Consider the following 15,124-nt stretch of genomic DNA (forward strand, 5'->3'; position numbering starts at 1 on the left):
TTCCATCAAGTAATGTGATTGTCACAAGTTCAGAAGTCTGGGGTTCAGCTGGGCCCAGAGATCCCTGTGGACAGCTCAGCACTCCCTGCTAGCGCCGGTAGGGGTGGAATCCTTGCACGTTGTGGTTCTGTCCCCGGCCGAAGCCGCTGCCCCCGGCGGGGGGGCCGCTGGATGGCTGCACCGAGGGGCCTCCGTACGGAGGGGGCTGCTGGCTGGGGTCAGAGAAACCTTGGCCAAACCCGCTTAAGTCTTGTCCATACCCTGGGGAGGAGGGAAAGGCACAGGGTGAGGTTCCAGGAGCAGGCAGGGGTGTGAATCCTACAGCTGGCACCGCCTTTGGGATGACGGAACAACAGCGGGGGGAGCGGCAGCTCTGGGGTCCTGAGGGGTTTTCCCTTCTCACAGAGGAAAAAAGTGTGCAGGAAAGGGGAGCTGTGTTCAGGGTAATCCCAGGCAGGTTGGCAGCTCTGGGATCATATCCTGCAGGGGTTCTCCTTCCTCACAGAGGAGAAAAGTGCAGGAATGGGGAGTTGTGTTTGGGGTAATCCCAGACAGGCTGGCAGCTCTGGGATCATATCCTGCAGGGGTTCTCCTTCCTCACAGAGGAGAAAAGTGTGCAGGAAGGGGGAGATGGATTTGGGGTAATCCCAGCCAGGTTGGCAGTTCTGGGATCCTACAGGGATTCTCCTTCCTCACAGAGGAAAAAAAGTAGAAGGGAACAAGTGTGCAGGAAGGGGGAGCTGTGTTTGGGGTAATCCAGCTAGGTTGGCAGTTCTGGGATCCTGTCCTGCAGGGGTTCTCCTTCCTCACAGAGGAAAAGTGTGCAGGAAGGGGGAGATGTATTTGGGGTAATCCCAGCCAAGCTGGCAGCTCTGGGATCATATCCTGCAGGGGTTCTCCTTCCTCACAGAGGAAAAAAGTGTGCAGGAAGGGGGGAGTTGTGTTTGGGGTAATCCAGCTAGGTTGGCAGCTCTGGGATCCTGCAGGGATTCTCCTTCCTCACAGAGGAGAAAAGTGTGCAAGAAAGGGGAGATGTATTTGGGATAATCCCAGCCAGGAAAAAAAGCAGAAGGGAACAAGAGTGCAGGAAAGGGGAAATGTGTTTGGGGAAATCCCAGCCAGGCTGGCAGTTCAACCATCTGCTCACAGCTTTGGGGTGCTTGGGAGCAGTTTGATTTTGGGGTGCATGGGAGCAGTTTGATTTTTTTGGGGGGGGTTTTGATTGGATAAAAGCTGTCAGATCCAGCATAGGTTAAGAGATGGAGCCAGAAAGTTTTACCTGAAGTTTCACAGATTGAGGGTGCAGTTATCAGATTTTGGTGTTGCATGCTCAAAAACCTTCCTGCACTGAACAGACAATCCTAAAATTCCCTTTTAAAACACACATAAATATTGGGACCTGCACCACAAGGCCACTCTGGAGTGAGCAGAATTTAGGGACAGGGGAAAAAAAAAACCAAGGGTTTTCTTTCCAAGAGCAAAGACTGGCTGCAATTCCTGTTACAAACACAAAACTTACAACTAGATGGAAATTAAGACGACTGAGAAATTGAGAAATTTAATTCCAATTCTTATAATTAAATATGACTCTTAATCCTGGCATCAGTGCCAGCCCCTGCTCTGAAAGATGCTATTAAGGCTCCTAATTACCAAGAGCATTTCTGCAGTGCTGCCTCTCTCTGTGCAGGCTTAGAGCAGGTTTAACTCTCTTAATCCCAAACAAAGTCTCTTAGCACGTCTTCAGCAGCTCAATTTCGAGCTCTGCCCGTCCCTCAGGACTTGCTGGCACTAATGAGCACTAAAACACAGCAAGCTCAGGCTCTGGGAGCTCCAAATGCTCCTCCTGGCATTTGTTCAGACACAGATAAGCACGATCCCAACACTACAAGGGGATTGTTTGCCAAGGGGTGAGGCTGGGAGTGGAAAAACACAACCCTGGAGCTGCTCTGCCTGCACACAGGGGTGCAAAGCACAGCTCAGCTCAGGGTTTATGATGAAGGGAATGCAGGAAATGCACAGCACACACCTGAGCAGCCTCTCAGCTTTCCCTGCTGCCATCCTGGCTCTGCTCCAGCCCCTCTGCTCCCCTGGGCTGTGCCAAGCTGAGTGTCTGGTTCCAAAGCTGAGCCTGGATTCATCTCCAGGATAAAGCCTGGCCAGGTGTGGGGGTGAGCAGGGGCAGGCACAGCTCACTGTGGGACACAAAACCCCAGCCCTGCCTCTCACCCTCTCCAGCAGCAAGGAAAAAATGGAATTTTCCCTGAGGCTCCTCCTCCCTGCTCAGCCTGACCTTGGCAGTGCAGACAAAGCTTTGGGGTGTGGCCTGGAGGGGCTGGAGAACACAAATCCATCCTAGGGAGAACTGGGGGGACTGCAAGGATGAGCCTCAAGAGCACCCTGCACGGAGATAATGCATTTTTAATTCTTTTCAATTAATGTAATTCATTAATTTGATTTTGTTAGTGCTGACACTCATCCCAAGTGCAGCCACTGAAGGATTTAGGACAGTGCCCAGGATAAACCTTACACTCATTAGGGAACTCTGGGGCTCCTTAAAGCCCACAAGCTCTACACATTTATGTAAATATATGCAAATCAGGGACACTTCCAGCGATGGGGCAGCCACAGCTTCTCTGGGAGATCTGTGCCAGGGTCTCAACACCCTCACAGTAAATAAATTTTTCCTAATATCCAGCTCCAGATGAAGAGTCCTTCTCCATCAAATCTTTCCTGAACTTTCAACACTTCACAAACTCTGGCTCCTCACTGGCTGTGCAGGGATTTGTGTTTTATTTACAAGGGTCCAACCACTCCAAAAAGAGTCTGCAAAGTGCCAAGCGCTGGCAGAACAAGAAAAACTTCCTCCAGTCACAAGGGCAAAACTACCCATGGAAACAACTGTGTTTGTAAGAAACAAATAAAAACCACTTCAAACTCATCAACGTGAGAACATGTTGCTCCACAAACACATCTCAAAGGCTCATCTTCCTTCAGAGGCTGCTTTACATCGCTGGAATTTTGAATATTATCTATTTAAATAAATGTTGTGAAGTTTTCATCTCATAGTTTCTGCAGGAAACTTGAGAAATGAAGAACATGTTCCAGCAGGGAACAGCCTGAATCCACAGGGCTGCTGCATGAAAAATTCCCTTCACAAGTGAAAAAACTGACCAATTACAATCCCTCAAAAAACAACATGAGTACAGACAGAGCTCTTTGGAGAGATCTCTGCAGAGATATTTGGAGAGCACTGTTGAAAAACAGGGCTGAGAAGAGCAAGATGAGAATGAGAATTCCCTCTGAGTTCCCTCAGGGAGCAACAGCAGAAATTTTACTCTGGAGCACAAGCCGTTTTAAAAAGAATTTGGTTTTTTTGTAGCACTGCCTGCCTGGTTTAAAACTTGTTAGCTCCTCAAAGTTACCTACAAAGCACAACAAAGCTTTGCACAGAATTGCATCTCCAGAGAGATGGGGAGGGATGGGGAAAGGGAGGAAAAGTGCTTTGGATCCTTACACATGCACTGCCTGCCTCTCCAAACAGGCTGCTCTTATTCTTCAAGTCTGTTCTCCAAGGTCTGGAGACACAAATAAAACTTCACTACAAGCTCTGTGAAGCTCTAGGAGTGGAAAGTTTTAGCTACAGGTTTGGGGAGAGTGGAAACCAGGAATTCATCCTATGTATGAATCCCTGAAGGTTATTTTACAGCACAAAAGCAACACTTTAGAGCTAAGCAAACTCCCTCTGGCTAAAATATTGCATGGTTTAAGGATGGCTTGAGCACTCCCATCCTGGGGAAGTGCCTGCAGCAAACTGTGTTCAACACCAGGATTGAAGGGGATGAATTGCAGCAGTTACTCACCAAACTGACTGTAAGGGAATTCTGGCTGAGCAGTTGGGGGTTTGCTCATGTCCTGAGTTGCCTGAGATGGTGGTGGTGGTGGAGGAAAAGCGAGTGGTGCTGCCCCTGGAGTGGCAGGTGGAGGGGGGACTCCAGGAGGGGCAAACTGGTCAGGTGGAGGAGGTGGAGCACCGTAACTAAAACCTGCAGGGACAGAAGAGTGAGCATCAGCATCCTGCTTGGCTTTAGGGATGGTTTAAAACCATTTCAAACCAACATTTCTAAGGCTACAAAACCCCAGCTGTTTAAAACCTGCAGGGACAGGTGAACATCAGCATCCTGCTTGGCTTTAGACATTATTTAAAACCATTTCAAACCAACATTTTTAAGGCTACAAAACCCCAGGTGTTTAAAACCTGCAAGGACAGAACAGGTGAGCATCAGCATCCTGCTTGGCTTTAGGGATGATTTAAAACAAACATTTCTAAGCTATGAAACTCCAGGTGTTTAAAACCTGCAGGGACAGAACAGGTGAACATCAGCATCCTGCTTGGCTTTAGGGATGGTTTAAAACAATTTCAAACTAACATTTCTAAGCTATTAAACTCCAGGTGTTTGGGAGCAGTGGCACAGAGATTCACCATGTCACACTGGTCACCCCCATGGCTCAAAGATCTCAGTAACTCACCTGGCACAGGGGGGAGAAATTGTCCCCCCCAAAGGTAAAAGCTGCAGCAGCCAGCACAGAAAAAGGGATAAAACACAACTGGGGAGCAAACTCTGTGCTCACAGACATGAGAAATGAGGAGGAAGTCATATTATCCATGATTTTGGGAGAAAAAAGTATCTCCAGGTATCTGGGTGCTGTTTTCCACCTTCTTTAATCCAGGTTTGTGACAGACTTTTGTAATTCCTATTTTGAAATTCCTGTTTGAATTTCCTGCCCCAGTTATGACCTTAATTCTTTAAGCTCCCCCAAAAATCCCTGCCTGTGTTTGGTCCAGGTCACCAGCAGTGAGCTCTTAAGTTTTCTCTCTGATGTCCTAACAAAGGTGCATTGTATCTAAATTTATTTAACAACACAGATTTAAACTAGAGAACAGAAATTATTGCTGCATGCAAGAATAAAATAATCCAAGAAAAAAAAATAACACTATAGTTAATTATAGCTCTGAATATATAATTTAGGAAAAATAATTAAGGATGGGGGAAACACAGGGGGGAATCCAAGTCCAGCAAACAATGAGGAAAAGCTGAATTTGGAGCTGGATGTGCTCCAGCTCCTGGGGGTCACTTACTAAATGGTGGAGGGGTGCCATAGCCCTGTGGAAATCCTTGTGGAGGTGGGAATCCCCCAGGAGGTGTGGAGACAATGTATGAGGTAAATGGGGGTGGTGGGGGAGGAGCTCCTCTGCCTGGAGGAGGGGGTCCATATCCACCTGCAAAAGGAAGAGAAACACAAAAGCTGAAGCAGATTAAAATCAAGGAGCTGCTGCTGGAGTCAGCCTCCTCTAGATGGGGTGAGGCTGCTGGGTGGGTTTCAAAAGCAGGTTCAGCCTTTATGAATCCTCACTTTGGGAAATATTTGTCCTCCAAGTATCCCCACTGTAAATAATTGGGGTTTAGCATGTAATCCCTTGGTAATAAATTAATGTGGCTGGAACAGCAGGATGTGTGTCAGCTCCCATTACTGAGCTGCTAAGAATCCACTGTCTTCCCCTTCCTTCTTCCAGGACAAATTCAATCAAGCTTTTAAATGTAGGTTAATTCCTACAGAAATCCACAATCACTGTGAATGCTCCAAGAAGCTGCACCCATGCTCAGGAGGATTTTTTTTTCTTTCAGAATTGGTCCCATTAATGTACTCACCAATTGCCTGTCCAGCTGGCACCCACATCCCTACAGAATAAAAAAAAAAAAGAGTTTCAGGCATCAGTGAAGCTGCACACTCTGGAGCAGGGATGATGCAAGGAGAAAGATTTGGTTCTGGGATAGACTGGGTATCTCCCTGTGTCCCCTACAGAGCTATTTTTATGGCCCAAGCAACATTGTGGGACTATTTCTGAATGTGCAATTCTGGAAAGACTCTGAATCATTCAGCAAATGACACTCAGAAAAGACAGAAGCTCCCAAATCCAAATCAGGAGCACTCAAGAGCTGCCACATATCAAGTGCAAGAAACTCCAGAGAACAAAACCCTGGAGAACCCCAGCAGACCACACATCCAAGGGATTCTTCATTTACTACCAGGTTTATCCCAGTTATTCTTGCAGTTTTTGAAGCATAAAAAAGCCTTTCCCATCCCTTGTGCAGCGCTGAGATTGAAGGATAAATGTGCTCATGTCTGACATTAATCTTGCCAGGAGATCAAATATCATTTTCCCTACTAATCACTGCATGGAAAATAATGGGAGTTTCTCAGTTTGCAGATTAGCACATCTGTGCACAATGTCAACCCTGAGCTGCAGCTTTCAAGTTAATCAGCACCGTGGGGAGATGAGCAATCCCTGAGCTGCACTTGCATCCAGCAGAGCAGGGCTGGAGCAGCCACGCTCCCTGCAGCCCCCAGGTGAGCATTTCTCATCTCTCAGAGCAAGCAGCTCAATTATCCCTCTGCATTTCTCCAGAAGTTTGCCAAATTGTCTTTGGATGAACTCAGCATGTTTATCCTGCCTCTGCAATCTCGGGGGGGGTTTGCAGCCATCAAACCCAGGCTGCTCCTGAGCCCTGAGTGCTCCTGGTGTGCTCTGAGTGCTCCCTGCCCCAGAGCTGCCTGCTGCTTTCCCAAGCTACATTAAACAATAAAATTTAAAAGGCAAGGCCATCCATTTCCCCTCATCCCTTTCAGATTTCCTGATAACTTCCTCTGAAACTGCCTCACCCTTGAAAAGCTGTATTTCAAATTTCCAAATTCACATCTCAAAAGCCATATTTCAAATTTCCAAATTCACATCTCAAAAGCCATTTTTAAATTTATCATTGGGGTGTTGTGCAGAACTCACTGCACTGCTGGAATCCCACCTGGAGCCTCCCCCAAACACCTTCTCTGAGCTCCCCCAAGCCATGGGGAGGAGCAGCTCCAAAGGGATCAGGTGAAACACCTGGGACACCTGGGGACAGGTGCCACACACCTGGGACAGGTGCCTCACACCTGGGGACAGGTGGGGACAGGTGCCACACACCTGGGACAGGTGCCTCACAGCTGGGACACACACCACACACCTGGACAGGCGCCCACACACCTGGGACACGTGGGGAGAGGTGCCACACACCTGGGACACGTGGGGACATGCGCCACACACCTGGGACACATGCCACACACCTGGGATATGTGGGGACAGGCGCCCACACACCTGGGACACGTGGGGACACACACCACACACCTGGGACAGGCACCACACACCTGGGGACACACACACCACACACTGGGGACACACACACCATACACCGGGGACAGCCTTCAACACAGATTTTTGGGAAAAGCAGTGAGAAAAGCTCAGGAAGGACTGGAGAGGGTGGAAATGAGTGCTGCTGTGAGGGAGGTAAAGCTGGGAGGAGCAGAGCAGGGGGCAGCAGCTGCAGAGCAGGGGGCAGCAGCTGCAGAGCAGGGGGCAGCAGCTGCAGAGCAGGGGGCAGCAGCTGCAGAGCAGGGGGCAGCAGCTGCAGAGCAGGGGGCAGCAGCTGCAGAGCAGGGGGCAGCAGCTGCAGAGCAGGGGGCAGCAGCTGCAGAGCAGGGGGCAGCAGCTGCAGAGCAGGGGGCAGCAGCTGCAGAGCAGGGGGCAGCAGCTGCAGAGCAGGGGGCAGCAGCTGCAGAGCAGGGGGCAGCAGCTGCAGAGCAGGGGGCAGCAGCTGCAGAGCAGGGGGCAGCAGCTGCAGAGCAGGGGGCAGCAGCTGCAGAGCAGGGTGACAGGAGCAGCAGAGCAGGGGGCAGCAGCTGCAGGAGCTGCAGAGCAGGGGGCAGCAGCTGCAGGAGCTGCAGAGCAGGGGGCAGCAGCTGCAGGAGCTGCAGAGCAGGGGGCAGCAGCTGCAGAGCAGGGGGCAGCAGCTGCAGAGCAGGGGGCAGCAGCTGCAGAGCAGGGGGCAGCAGCTGCAGAGCAGGGGGCAGCAGCTGCAGAGCAGGGGGCAGCAGCTGCAGAGCAGGGGGCAGCAGCTGCAGAGCAGGGGGCAGCAGCTGCAGAGCAGGGGGCAGCAGCTGCAGAGCAGGGTGACAGGAGCAGCAGAGCAGGGGGCAGCAGCTGCAGGAGCTGCAGAGCAGGGGGCAGCAGCTGCAGGAGCTGCAGAGCAGGGGGCAGCAGCTGCAGGAGCTGCAGAGCAGGGGGCAGCAGCTGCAGGAGCTGCAGAGCAGGGGGCAGCAGCTGCAGAGCAGGGGGCAGCAGCTGCAGAGCAGGGGGCAGCAGCTGCAGAGCAGGGGGCAGCAGCTGCAGAGCAGGGTGACAGCAGCTGCAGAGCAGGGTGACAGCAGCTGCAGAGCAGGGTGACAGCAGCTGCAGCAGCTGCAGAGCAGGGGGCAGCAGCTGCAGAGCAGGGGGCAGCAGCTGCAGAGCAGGGGGCAGCAGCTGCAGAGCAGGGGGCAGCAGCTGCAGAGCAGGGGGCAGCAGCTGCAGAGCAGGGGGCAGCAGCTGCAGAGCAGGGGGCAGCAGCTGCAGAGCAGGGGGCAGCAGCTGCAGAGCAGGGGGCAGCAGCTGCAGGAGCAGCAGAGCAGGGGGCAGCAGCTGCAGGAGCTGCAGAGCAGGGGGCAGCAGCTGCAGAGCAGGGTGAAGGAGCAGCAGAGCAGGGGGCAGCAGCTGCAGCAGCTGCAGAGCAGGGTGAAGGAGCAGCAGAGCAGGGGGCAGCAGCTGCAGCAGCTGCAGAGCCCACCCAGGCCGGGCAGTACCTTGGGGGCCGTATCCCTGCTGCCAGGTCGGAGGGGGCTGCCCTGCCCAGCCGTTGGCAGCGCTTGGCATGATCCTGCTTCCCCACTGGCTGGCCCCTGGTGGCCCTGGAGTTTGGCTCTTGCTGTCCCGAGGCTCAGCACGTTTCACCTCCACCTAAACAAAGAGAGGCAGAGCTCAGAGGGGCTGGGGGGGCCCCGCGCCCCCCGGCCCCGCACACACACCCGCAGTTACACTTAAGACTACACTTAGCATCTTATGACTTATGTCTAAGTACTTAATTATTAAAACTTAAAAAGGCCAGTAATTTACAATGTTTCTCAGGTACAGTGTAGGTGATTGGTAAGGAATTACAAGTCCTACTGTCGAGGGATTGCGAGAAAAGCGTCCTACAAATCGCTTGGGCCTCGTCGGCTTGAATCTTAAAACAGCAGTACCCTCTTACAGCAGCTCTGCACTTCAAACAGCACGTTGGACATTCATGACACACTGATTTCAAGTTCAAGGCAGGAGATAAGAAGGTGATGCTTTCAGTTAAAAAAACCTGAATTTTGAGTGAAGAGGCTGCTCTGAAAAAGGGTACTAATGCTTTAACCAAAGATGTTTGGGGTCCATTTGGAAGTGACAGTTTAACCCACCCCAGCTAACTGCAATTTCAGCTCTGCTCATACCTGAGAAACACACATTTTTTGGTTTTTTTTTTTGTATTGTAGTCTTTTTTTTTTTTTTAAACTTAAGATTTTATTTAAGTGTCTAATGGAAGATAAAGACTTACCTTCCCCAGGCTAACGCTTAAAGAATCTCAGTTAACTCAAACAATGTCAGAGGGAATGGATGTGATAAGAGAATCTTACATTACATCTAACAAAAAAGTAAACAAACATGCAAGTAATAAAAATGGACAGTTGAGTCAATAAGAAGCAAATCTTCATACTGTGTTAAGTCAGTGACAAAACCCCTCCTGTTTTAAAAATTAGTAACCACAGTGCTTAACTTATTTCATTCCAAGATAAAATGTCCTAGTGTTCCCAGCCATGGAATAAGTGCATTTGACCTACTTAAAATAAGCTGCACATTCAACATAAACCTCTCTCTCAAAAAAAAAAAAAATCCAGTTCTGATTTAATGAAACCCTCTCAGCACTCACTGAATTCGAGGCTTTTTTTTTTTTCTCATTTCATGATTAATTTTAATGGGTGCCAGAGTACAAAGAAAATAAATCTCAATCATCAATGGGCCTGAGTAGTATGGAAAATAAAGTATTCAGAATTCTTCCTGCCATGTCTTAAAAGCCATTCATGTTGGAGAACAAACAGGAAACAGGCACAAGGCAAGGACAAAGCCCCCCACACCCCCCTGCCAATGCCCCAAGGACATGAGACATGACAGTAACCAAATCTCTGTCAGCTCAAGGCCCTTCCAGAGAGGAACCAAGGGAATTTTTCAAAGGACTCAAATTAATGAGTCTTAACACATTTGCCTTGAGGGAATTCAGTTATTGCTTACAAAAGCAGAGGCCTTCTTGCAATTTTAATTTTTCCCCACTCCTTTCAACAACATATGGATTCATTTCAGCAATACCTTTTTAATTACCAAAAAAAAGACAGAGATACCATTTTTAAAGCAGGCATGATTAGGCAGTGAAGGAGGGAGCAGGGGATCTGCAGCTCATTAATCCTTGTGGAAGAATCCCATTAATTTTTCAGTGCACACTTGGAAGCAGAGAAGTGAAAATTCCCTGTGCAATGGGGAGGTTCCAATTCCACACCTGCCTAGAGCCCAGTTTACTCTGAGCTAAAAATCCTTGAATCCTGCTTTATTTTGTCACTGAGAGGGGGGGAAAGGGCAAAAATTGATGATTTCAGTTTGGAATTTGTTTGGGGAGCACTGAGAAGTCCCAGTGCTGTGTCCCAAGGCCAGCAGCAATGAGGGGACATCTGGAGGCTCACACTGAGCTCTCCATCCTCTCCCAGCACCTTGTGGCTGTTTTTGTTTTGTTCCCATCTGGATCTGGTGCTTTGTGGGACCAGCTCCCACCTCAGGGCTTTGCTGAAGGCAATCCCAGGGGATTTTGGGGGATCCAGGTGATCCTTACACACCACACCAGGAACCAGGAACTGATGTTCTGGATCCCTTTGTTCCCATTATCAGGAAACCACCCAGCCCCTCCACCCCAAAACAAATTTCCAGTAATTAAAATCATTATTAGGCTGCCAAATGAACCAGAACTCCACTGCTATGCACTGATATCCTGCTAGCTAAGGAAATATCAGCACATAAAAGATTTGAAAGACAATTAACAACTCATACAATGCAATAATTTAAGGGATGTGAGAATCTCCTGTGCCTCCCTTAACCCACTCACTCCAAGTTTAGCAATTTTAACATTTAGCTCAAAATCTGGTTACACCTTAAAGCTGTGCAAGGACTTGAATTTACCAGAATTTCCTGTGGTTCATTTTCTCTTTAAATTACTCTTTTCTCTCTATATAAAACCTGGATGCCCTGCAATAATTTATTTTGCTTTTAGGTTTGTTTGGGATGTTTTTATCCACAGGTAAAAGCATGTTCCTTGCTGAGTAACATCAAAAGAGCCTAAAAAATAAATTCCTCCCTATCCAAGCCCCTTTTGCTGACAACACAGTATGAAGATGAAACAACCAGAGGTCACTTAACTGCATTGTGGTTAAATACTATATAGAGTACGTGGGTTGGTATCAAAGTTTCACAGTAAGTGACCCAATTTTTTAAAAAACCAATCCTTCAGGATGTTTTCTTTTTTTTTTCCTCCCTTTTTCTTTTAAAGTTTAAGATTATATAAAGCAGATTATCTGACACCACCTAAAGATTTGAGTATGGAGCACACATCTGAAGGAGTGGTATCTTAAACCAAGCCTTGAACAACTCGGATTTCACTGGGATTCTGCTTTTCCAACAGCTGCAAATCACTGATTTCTGTTTCTCTCCTTGCAGAAGTGCTCAAAGCAGAGGCAGTGAGCACCAGTTCATCCCAGTGATGATGATCCCAGGTCTGTACACACAAGGCCTCACCCCAAGCAGAGCCCACAGCCTGAATTCCCCAGGCTTCCAATCCCTCCCTTCCCCAGACTTCCCCCACCCTAAATCAGCAAACTCAGACTTTCCCCACCTCCATGGATAAAGCCTTGAATTTGGACTGCTCTGCCCTCCCCACCAACAATCCACTTGGGATTCCCCAGTGAAATCTCTCATTGCCCAAGACTTGGTTCTTTCTTAAGGTAAAATAAAACTACAACTACACACTTTTTTGCCCATGATGTCGTGAAAATGCATGTTGACAGCCTGGTCCACTGATTGTTCGTCCTCGAAAGTAATAAATCCAAAACCTAGCCAACGACGAAGAGTGAATCAAGGTAGCAGGGTGTTGTGACACAAAACAGGATGATGAACAGTATTAGGGGCAGACCAAGGGTTCAAGCAGGGGTTTCAGATAACGACACTTGTGTTCAATTGGCAAAAAAACTCTGAGGAAATTGCAATGGATACTTCCTGTGGAGAGGCTTTAGCGCCTCGTTCTCGATTGCGCGCATGCAGCTTCGAACTGAGCTCGTTTAATTTGATTTTATTCCTCATCCACCTACCAGGAAATGGAAAAAAACTGCTAAAATCAAAATATTTGTGGGACAGGAGATTGAAGTCAAGCAACTTTGTTGCTCCTCCCTTTGGTTCAGCCTAGCCCCCCCAAGGAAAACCTGTCACATATCCCTGTTCCCCAAAGCTGCAAAGCAACTTCCTCCCAATCCCTCAGCCCAGCTTCCAGTCAGGGAATTTTTTTCCCATGGAAAAGAAGAAAGTTAGTTTTGAAATGTAGCCGTTAAAGCATGAGAAATTTTACCACTCCATGGATGAATGAGAAGCTTCAGAAACTAACAACCTACATCAGAGGTTCTCAAAGAAAAAGCCCAGAACTGGAGTCACTCCTTGCCAGTACAGCAACCCCTGGGAGGTGTTGCTGCCACGTCCTGAATCTGTTTCATTTCTTGGATTTCCTGTTGGAAAAAATCCACACAACTTCCCAGTTTTTTCCCCCCCACAAACAGGTGGGTTCATTCTCTTCCACCTGCCCACAAGCCCTGACTGCTGACAGCTCAGTTGGATCCAGCAGCTTGGAGAAAACTCTAGAAAAGGAGGCCAAGCTTGCTTTTTTTGGAGGTCACTCTGAGAACCACTGCATGGAGGTTGTAGCTGCTGACACAGCCGAGAGAGTGGCAAAATCGTGGTTAATCCCCCAGGACATGGCAGCTGCTTCATGCCATCACCCACTGGCTGCTGCTGGGGACAACCCAGGGCAGGGAGGGACACATGCAGTACAGGAATTGTGCCATTCTTTGGATTAGCTACAGAGGAGGGGGGAAGGAGGGAGAGCAATAAAAAATTAGAAAAGAAACCCGAGGTGCGGCGTGGGAAGCGTTTATGGAACATGGATGCGGTTTGGCTTTTCTGAAACCCAAGATTTCCCCCTTGGTTTGCGTTTTTGCTTTGCAGCTAGTGCTGACAGCAGCCAAATCTTGCTCTAAAGCGTTACAGAATACAGGATCTAGCACAGGAATGTCTCTCCACGCTTATCCAACTGTGTTGGGTAAGCCCAAAGAGGCCTAGTGTAGAGAAAGTTTATATATATATATATATATAAAAATACACAAAGATACAGGCCAAAATAGATTCCAGCAGGTCAAATTCTGCTGTCAGCAACAAGAGCAAAAGACATCACTAAAATAAACTGAAAAGAAAAAGGAAAAAACTTGGCATTTCCCACACACAAGAGACTGGCAGTATAAACGAAGTTTTGTGGAGCTGTGATGAAAGCAGCCTCGAAGCTGAGAGCAGCATTTCATCACAATATATTTGTCTGAGTTCACCAGAAATCTGAGTGTTGGAGCCAAAGGAGAAGTGTTTGGATTGAAATCACGTTTAGTATTCCAGCCTTTGTCTAAAAAGAGATGGGAAAGAAAAACAATGGATTCCATCTGGGTGTGAAGGGTGGTAAATCTGGTGCTAAAGGAGGGGAACAGATTGTGGGGTAGGACTGGAGGGGGAGAGCAAGAGGTCATTGAGGAAAGCAGTAAATAAATTCTTAAAAGGGGATTTTAAAGGGTCAGACAAGATAAAAAGAGTGAAGAAATCCCACAGCTAAGCTGCAAGGTGAAGGTTTGAGCAGAAGGGATGAAACCCAGCACCTGCAGCTTCGGTTTCCGAAGGACAGGACTCTGTCAGGCTGGAGAAACCAAAATCCAGCAGGAACCCAGAGGGACAGGACTGGTCTGCAGCCAAGGGGGGAGGAGAACAGACACAGCAAGAACCTGGAAATCCCTTCCCAGCTGCTGGCTTGGCCAAGAACAGGAACCAGGAGAAGCTGAGATGCACCAAAGGCACTTTGTTCCTTCAGAGATGGGACGTGGCTGCTGAGCTTGGGGCTGTGCAAACTTTACAGGACTGGGAGGAAGCAAAGATCACCTGGGTACCTGACCCCAGGCAGCTCCTCAAGGACATCACCTGAGAATTTGGTGCCTCCTGAGGAGCTGGAGGTCAATGGATGCTACAGGGATTAGGAACAGGGATCATTTTCCCTCCTCCTACCACTAAACCTCCAAAGGAAGGGTGGAAAAGGGAATGGGAAAAGGCAACATTCAGAAGGGTGTGAGGAGAGATGGCACTGAACTGACTCTGGAATTTTATCAAGTCATTAAAAGGATAAGGGGAGAGAGCAGCAAGAGAACACAGGGCACAGAGAGAAAAGAGAAAATGAGTTCTGGGGTGCAGAGCCAGGAGTACCCAACACAAACTCAGGGAATTTTTCCTAGCACCCCCCAGGGACTGCCAAGGCCATTTTGGGAGATGACTGTTAGGCAGCAGACTAAAAAAAAGCCTGGAACAGCACAGAAAGGAAAGGCAGAGAGACAGGATTCAAGAACTCTGCTGAATGAGGGGAGGAAGTTTTCTGTGGGTGGAGACAAGACCTTTCCCCCACCTGGCACTTGAGCTTTGTACCCCAAGCCCTCCTTTGCCTGTTTTTTTTTTTTTAGTAGAGCTTGCAGCAGAGAAGCCATTAATTGAGACAGGATTAATCCAGACCAGGCATGATGTTTAAGTACCTTTTGCACAGAGGCTGCAAGGCTGGGATTAAATATTGCAAAGATGGAGATGATACAATAATTACTGCAATATTTCAGAACCAAAGCCCCAAATGACATTTGGATGCCAGTGCCTTTGTCTACTCTATCCAAAACCAGATGAATTTATGTGCTGCTTAAATCAGAGGGATCTGCTGGAAGAAGATTAGGATAGCTAAAGCAAGGAAACAAAAAAAACAAATATATTGAAACTTCGTTTACACTCCAATAAAAGACAAAGCCCGTCCCTCCTCTGACTGTGGAA

General features: G+C 48.5%; 1 protein-coding gene across 3 annotated transcripts in view; it reads right to left on the reverse strand.

Moving 5' to 3' along the window:
• Positions 1-15,124, reverse strand: part of DAZAP1 (DAZ associated protein 1) — a 27,291-nt gene continuing 12,167 nt past the window's right edge. For 2 of the 3 annotated variants that reach the window (XM_033082004.2, XM_033082003.2), the window contains exons 7-12: positions 11,993-12,075; positions 8,713-8,866; positions 5,709-5,738; positions 5,138-5,278; positions 3,861-4,043; positions 1-261 (exon numbers count right to left, since the gene is read on the reverse strand). In XM_033082004.2, the coding sequence (XP_032937895.1) occupies positions 89-261; positions 3,861-4,043; positions 5,138-5,278; positions 5,709-5,738; positions 8,713-8,866; positions 11,993-12,075 (764 nt within the window). In that variant the 3' untranslated portion in view covers positions 1-88. The remainder of the gene's footprint in view (positions 262-3,860; positions 4,044-5,137; positions 5,279-5,708; positions 5,739-8,712; positions 8,867-11,992; positions 12,076-15,124) is intronic. The other variant, XM_042780038.1, reaches the window with a different exon arrangement.

The sequence above is a fragment of the Catharus ustulatus genome, chromosome 29 (genome assembly GCF_009819885.2).
Source record: "Catharus ustulatus isolate bCatUst1 chromosome 29, bCatUst1.pri.v2, whole genome shotgun sequence".
Taxonomy (NCBI): domain Eukaryota; kingdom Metazoa; phylum Chordata; class Aves; order Passeriformes; family Turdidae; genus Catharus; species Catharus ustulatus.